General features: G+C 42.7%; 1 protein-coding gene across 2 annotated transcripts in view; it reads left to right on the top strand.

Annotated features, from left to right (window-relative positions):
- Positions 1-44: 44 nt before the first annotated feature.
- The window catches only part of PCNX1 (pecanex 1), a 171595-nt gene continuing 164090 nt past the window's right edge, over positions 45-7549 (top strand). Inside the window, exon 1 of one of the 2 annotated variants that reach the window (XM_007469296.1) lies at positions 45-291. In XM_007469296.1, coding sequence (XP_007469358.1) covers positions 139-291 — 153 coding nt within the window. In that variant the 5' untranslated portion in view covers positions 45-138. The remainder of the gene's footprint in view (positions 292-7549) is intronic. The other variant, XM_007469295.1, reaches the window with a different exon arrangement.

Here is a 7549-nt window from a genome sequence, read left to right on the forward strand (position 1 = left end):
CCGCGACGACGGCCTGGAGCGCGCCAAGTGGCCATACCGCGGCGGCGGCGGAGGCGGTGCAGGGGGCGGCGGCGGCGGCGGGGGCGGCGGCGGCGGCCCCGGCGGGGGCGGCGGCGGCGGCGGCGGCGCCGGGTGGGGATGGGGTCGCAGACGCTGCAGATCCTCCGGCAGGGGGTGTGGGCCGCGCTCAGCGGGGGCTGGTACTACGACCCGCACCAGGCCACCTTCGTGAACGCGCTGCACCTCTACCTGTGGCTCTTTCTGCTCGGCCTGCCCTTCACCCTCTACATGGTGAGTGTGGGGGCGGGGAGGAGGGCGGCCCCATACCCTTCTGGCGGGCCGGGTTTCCCGAGTCCGGCGGGCGGTCGCGCCTCCCTGGCTCCGGGCCGGGGGTGCGCCCTCTTCCCCCTCCCGGTGCGCGCGCCCCACCATCCCGCGCCCCGGTCCCCTAGGGGCCCGCCGCCCCCCTCGCTCTGGTGCTCCCCTCCCCCATCCGTACTCCCCACTGTCCTCTCCCTGGAGGGCTTCCCCTATTTCAGTGGTGACTGGAGAAGCGAGTCAGCAGCAGCGTCCACCTCCCGCCCCCGGGCGCCCAGCCCGTTTTCTGGGAAGTAGTAGCTTCCTAGGCCCCTTCTTCGGGGGTCCTGATCCTGCCCTTTCCAGCCTTTCTACCCGGGTGGGTGAAGCCCGAGTGGGGCTCTCTGCCTCCGCGTCTGGTGGTGGGCGCCGAGCGTTCTGCTCCCAAGGGCCGCCGCATCAGTCCCTGGCGCGCGTGCTTATCTGCGCTCCGTTCCTCGGGCGCCGGACCCCCCTGGGGCACTCACTGCCCCCGAGGTAGTTCTAGCTCTTCCTCTCCGGAGAGTACCCTCCCAACACCTCGCCTCTAATCCGGGTGCGGAGCTTTTGGAGCCGCAGGGAAGAATGTGTGCCGCTCGGTGCAGAATATATTTTGTGGGGAGTCCAGGCTCTTACTCGCTTAGACGTAGTGGTTGAAAATCTGACTCTCGCCCTTCCTGCCTCTCAAAATCCTGTTTTTGCTTACCAGTGGTTCTTTTCTGTTCGGCTCCGTGGTCAGTGGCTTTTATTTCCAGGCCAGCTTTGGGAGTAGGGAGCGGGGGAGATACGGGGAATCTGGCTGGCATTTCAGCAGATTTGTTTGGGTTGGTTCAGGGCCTTGTACTGATAGGAAAAAAGGAAAGTACTGCCTGTTGATGAATTCAGTACGATCAGTTTCTCCGAACGATCTAGGTTTCTAAGATATATTTTCACCGAAAGTTGTGAGCGCATTTTCATTTTTTAAACACATTGGGTTAGGGTGGGGCATTAGGGAGACTAATGTGGAAGAGAGGTGATACTTAGGCTTCAGTTAAAATTTTAAAGTAACCGGAAGGGAGGAAAGATTGGTAACTTTTTATTTTAGGAGAATGCCTTTGAATATATTTCTGCTAACGTTGTGGTTCTTCGTGGAGCTGTAGTAAGGGTGCTGGATTAGAAAATCTGGTGAGGATACCCATTTCTTTCCTAAGTGAAGCTCATTTACACTACTTGGCAGAAAAAGTGGAGGAAGATGTACTAAATTTCACGTTCTCAACAACTTTTAATTTTTCATTGAAATCGTTTGGGAGGGACCTGCTGCTAGAGGTAAAAAAGCCGTTTTAAAAAAAATACTGAGTAACTGATGGCTTATTTCTTTAGGGGACTTGTTCAGTCTTGTCACTTTCTGAAAATTTATCACGAAGTGTTATAATTTTCCATGAATTCTGGCCCAGGGAGTTAGTTCTATTTGCACTTCTCTATCTTCCAGGAATATGACATAATTAATGAACAGGTTAATTACTTTGGGTGTAAGAATCCTCAGGCTGTCACAGAGCTCTTTACAGCAGTTTTCTTTTATATCCAGGAGAATTGTAAATTTAAAACTGAAGCTGGTTCTTGGCTAAGACTCTTGGTGTTATTAAGGCACTGTTAGAGCACATGGAAAGCGCTGAGTTCACTGCTTCATTTGGGAGTTTATTCAGTTAAATTTAATTCACAAATAAATATTTGAATGTCTACTGTGTGCTGGGCAATTTGCTGGGTTCTGGGAAAATAAAATTGCTTCTCTGACTTTCTTGTTTACGTTAATGGCAACTCTGTTCTTCCTAAACCTTTGAAAAGCTCTCGTTGATTCTTCCTCTCTCTTCACATCCGGTTCATCAGCAAATCTTGTGGGTTCTATCTTCGAAACCTAACTAGAATCCAGCTAATCATCATCACCACTCCCTTGGTTCAAGCCATCATTATGTTTCTCTTGGGTTGTTGCAGTGTTCTAATGAGGGTCAGTGCTTCCATTCTTTATTCTCTATTCATAAAGATGTCTGAGTGATTCCTTAAAACAAAAGTCAGATCATGGCACTCAGCTCAGAGCCTCCCTTCCCATGTGTTTACCCTCCCCCCCACTCCATTTGCCTTCTTACAGTTTTCCCCACACAATAACTATGTTCCTGCCTCAGGGCCTTTGCACTTGCTATTCTCCTTGTGGATGACTCCTCCCCTCCAGATATATGTGTGACTTAACATGCTGCACTTATTTCAGGTTTCAGTTATATGTGAGGCTTTCCTTGATAACCACTGTAAAATAGCAACTTCCCAGCTCCTACAATACTTCCTAGCCCTCCTACCCTCCTTTATTTAATAGCACTTGTTACAAATTGGTATATATTTATTACTTAATGTCTCTCTTATCCCATTAGAATATAAACTCTAAGAGGGCAGAGTCTTTTTGTTTACTGCTGTGTTGTCAAGACCTAGTTCAGTGCCAAGCACATAGTGAGAACTTAAATATTAAATGAATGATTAGAAATGAACAAAACACAGCTTTTGCCTTCAAGGAAGTTCAAGTCTAGCTTGGGGATAATGAACAATTACAAGCATTAGAATTGTTGTGAAAAGGTAAGTACAGAATGACCCTGAGCTTTTAGTCAGGGGATTGATCCTAGTCTAGGGGCAGTTAGCAAAGAAGATTGGTAAATGTTTACTTGGAAGTTATCAGCATTATAGAGGACAGTCCAAGCCACAGACTAGAATATCTGGGGAGAAAGTATAATTCCTTAAAAAGAAAATGGCTTGGCCAGAACTCCAAAGCCTAACAGCAGTTAAAAATCAGCAGAGGAGACAAGAAAGGTAAAAGGAAAATGAAGAGAGGAACCCATAACAGAAGCCAAGGAAAGAGTTTTTGAAAAGGAGAAAATGGTAAAAAAAGCCAAATTGCCCTCCTGAAAGGCAGTACTAATTTAAATTTTCATCAACAGGATTGAGAGTACTTGTCTTCCTACCTCTTCTCAACACTTTGCAAAAAAGAGTGTTAATGGTTGTAAATTTCTTTTTCAACGGAATGTTGAATAAATGATTTCAGTAATATTCTGTTTTTGATGATAGGCAGAATTTGTCTTAAAGTACTTTTTTTTTTTTTAATTTTTTTAAATTTTTTAAATTTTTTTTTATTTTTGGCTGCACCGGGGCTTCATTGCTGCGTACGGGCTTTCTCTAGTTGTGGCGAGTGGGGGCTACTCTTCATTGCTGTGCGTGGACTTCTCATTGCAGTGGCTTCTCTTGTTGCAGAGCACGGGCTCTAGGTGCACGGGATTCAGTAGTTGTGGCATGCGGCCCCAGTAGTTGTGGCCCACGGGCTCTAGAGCACAGGCTCAGTAGTTGTGGCACACGGGGCTTATTTGCTCTGCGGCATGTGGGATCTTCCCGGCCCAGGACTTGAACCTGTGTCCCCTGCATTGGCAGGCAGATTCTTAACCACTGCGCCACCAGGGAAGCCCTTAAAGTACTTTTTAATCCAAACTTTTCTTAGTCCAAACTAAGGATGTTTACTACACTAACATATATCACAAAACAACTTTTATTTGATTTTTCCTATTCTCTGCACTCAGATAATTTTCATAGTTAGGTAATTGGTAAACAAGCAGAAATGTTTCTTTGAGAGAAGATTGATTGCGTCTTTCTGTTATTTTATCTAAGTTAAATCAAATGGTTTTCCTGTGTCTCTGTGCAAAGCTGGGGAGGACAGAGAATTATTTTGTCGGCGGGCTAGGACATCTGGGACACCGGGGTAGTAACACTAGGATAGCATAGAGTAATGGTATGGAAAAGCACAGATTACAACAAATATTCTGTAGATTCTACTATACTGTTGACTTCTTTAGCATTACAGGTGAATTTTACCAAACCACAGTGGAATAGTTACTGATTCTGATTCCTCTGGTTCCTCTCCGTGTCCCCTTAAAAGTTGATTAAGTGCTTTCTTTGCTGGAATTGTAAAATAGTTCACACTTCCTTTCCTTCCTTTATCATGAGAACCTGAAGGGTTGCATGTTTTATAACTTGTACCGTTGGTGCTAGTCTCTGTTGCTTTGTGTTATAATGAGAAAGAAAAGAAAACCTAGGGGAAAGCAAGCCATTTCCTTTTGAGATTTTAAGGGGAAAAAAAAAAAGTCCTATTTGTAGAGCTTTGTACAAACCAAATAGAAACCTGAGTGCCAACTGCCCTGAGAATAGGCAGGAATATTAGTCACAAATTTGAGAAACTTGAATCACGTATGTGGCTGTTTTCCTAATCCTCCTCACTCCCTGAAAGTTGTCTAGACATAAACTAAACAGATCCAAGCACCATAGTTGTCATCTTGAAAACTTTGTATTTTGGAATAATTTTAGGTTTACAAAAAAGTTACAAAAATAGTATAGAGGGTTCTTATATACCGTTTGCCCAGCTTCCTCTAATATTAAAATCTTACATAACCGTGGTGCATTTGTCAAAATGAAGAAATTAACATCAGTACAGTACTAGTAATGAATTGTAGACATTATTTGGATTTCACCAGTTTTTCCATTAATGTCCCTTTTCTGTTTCAGGATCCAGCCTAGGATACTATATTGCATTTAGTATCATCATCTCTAACATGGCTTGCTTTCTTTCTGTTTTCCCTCACCATGCTGGGATTCTGTTCTTTAAGGAATTTTACAATTTATAACAATTAATCAAATTGTGTCTTATAAGAAAAATTAGTGAAAGGTTTTATGTCTGTGATAGGTACATTTTAGATGGAGAAAAGACGAGAGTATTCTGAATGATTTTTAAACCAAGCATATTGACCATTAACCTATGTGAGGCTGTTTTTGAATTGAGATATTTTACGTATGAAGAATTGTATGACATGAAATAATTCTAAAGAAGAAAAAGACTTTAGACCTCATTCACACAAAATGGACACCAGTGTCTTAGCTTCCTCCTATAATGCTGTTTTCCTAATGTATAAATTAGAAGCAATGAGACAGATGCACAACCATATTACAAGGTAGACTGTGACTAATCCCTTATGTGTTGTAAAGTGTTCAGGAATTGGAAGGAGGTTGCAGTTATTTCCTAGAAGGCTTTATGCGGAGGATAATTCATATTCACAACCTTGACTGTATGCTGGGCACTGTGGTAGGCCTTATGGTGGGGGACCTTTATAAGGTTTGTTATTTGTGCTGAAACATCATTTCCCATAATCTTCCCACCAGGCAAGTGGATCTTTGTTCTATGGAAAAGATCATTTAGTGAAAGAATAGGTGTTCTTGGGTGTTATGGTTTGCTCTGCTATCAAGTATTTTATTGTAATATATCCAACATGTTAAAGCTTTCTTAAACCTTGTTTAATTGTTCAAAGTTATAGTTCCTAGGATTTATAAAATTTAACATGATCTCTAACATGGTTAGTGTTTTGTTCCAAATTTCCCTTTCATTGTTGGCTTTGCCTTTGATTTGGTAATCTTACACAACTACTGACAAGTGTTTATAGCATCGTTTTTGTTCACATCATTATGCAATGTCAGTGGTACTCAAACTTTCACTGTGTATCTATCTTGGCTTTCTTCCTTATTAAAGAATATCTGTAGGTAAAACACGGAAAGTCAAAGTAACTAAAATCACAAAGTGCACCACATAGCTCTTCACACTGTTCTAGGCATTGGCAGGTGGCTTTCAGCTAATTATAACTATATATTTTTGCTCACTAGTGGGGTGAGGAGAATTCGAATTCTCCATTGGATGGTTTCAAACTACCTGCCCTCCACTCCTCTGCTCATTCTGAGTAACTGCTCATCCCTTTTCCTTCTGTAGCAAGATGCACATCACAACACAGGCTGGTGTGAGGCTGATGTTGAGATAATCCTGAGTCTGCTTTTTCTTTTTTTTTTTAAAAGGAAGTTACTCAGCAGCTTTGGAAGATTATTAGGAATTCTTTTTATATTCCTTACTAGTGTCTCTCATGATACTCCACTTGAGAATTGCTGGCCTGCCATATGACACAGGCTTCTACACAAGGGATAACATAGGACAGAGCTGCCATTACCTTTCTTCTTTAAAAAAAAAAAAAAAAAGCCCACCATCTAATAACTGGGAATTAATTTGCCTGCATTCCTATTTTGCTTTACTCCAATAAATCAGTATCTGGGGGAGATTCCAGGCAAGTGTATTTTGAAAAGCCACTCCCCCTAGATGTACCAACAGAAAAAGCCTGTAGGTGATTGCTGGTGAACACCTCATGCTAACAGTCACTACCTGGGAGTTTTAGTCTATTATTTGTGACTGTCTGAAAATACCTATTGTTTCCTGCTTAGGTTGCTGGTTTAACTCATCTCCTTCTTTTAGCAGTGAATAAATTACTGAATAACTTTGACTCTGGCTGTAATAGTGGCTTTTATGGTACTGATTATAGTAACGCTTATATAGTGCTTTTTACCCAGTATAGTATAATCCTGGAGCATTTCACCCTCCAGTTAAAAAGCTATTGTTAGGTTTTTTATCATGAAAATATTACTAGTTGTAGAAATTGTTCCATGTGGTAATCAAGTATATATAATCCAAAATAAAAGTACATATAATCCAAAGTAAGGGTCCAAAATAAAAGCAAACAATGCTGTGGCAATAGTGTGGTGCACATTTGTATATATAAGATTTTACACCTGGAAGTTCACAGCATAAGTTTCTAGAAAAATTGCTGGGTCAAATTATGTACATTTAAAATTGAATGTCAAATTATACCTCAGAAAATGTTGTACCAGTTTATATTCTCACTAGTGTATGGAAGGGCCTGTTGCCCTTTGTTTTCACCAACATTAGTTATTATGTCTTTTTGATGTGATAGTGTAAACTGGCATCTTGTTTTAATTTTTGTTTTTTTATTAATAGGTTCTTTGAGTATCTTTTCATAGGCTTAGTAGACATTTATATCTTTTTTCTTTTAGCTGCCTTTTGTATCCTTTATCCTTTTTTGAAAGTCATGTTCTTTCTAAGTGATTTTTGAGAGCCCCTTGTATGTTTAAAAATTAGCTCTTGGGCTTCCCTGGTGGCGCAGTGCTTGAGGGTCCGCCTGCCGTTGCGGGAGGCGCGGGTTCGTGCCCCGTTTCGGGAGGATCCCACGTGCCGCGGAGCGGCTGGGCCCGTGAGCCATGGCCGCTGGGCCTGCGCGTCCGGAGCCTGTGCTCCGCAAATGGGAGAGGCCACAACAGTGAGAGGCCC

The sequence above is a fragment of the Lipotes vexillifer genome, unplaced genomic scaffold (assembly GCF_000442215.2).
Source record: "Lipotes vexillifer unplaced genomic scaffold, Lipotes_vexillifer_v1.1 scaffold684, whole genome shotgun sequence".
NCBI lineage: Eukaryota > Metazoa > Chordata > Mammalia > Artiodactyla > Lipotidae > Lipotes > Lipotes vexillifer.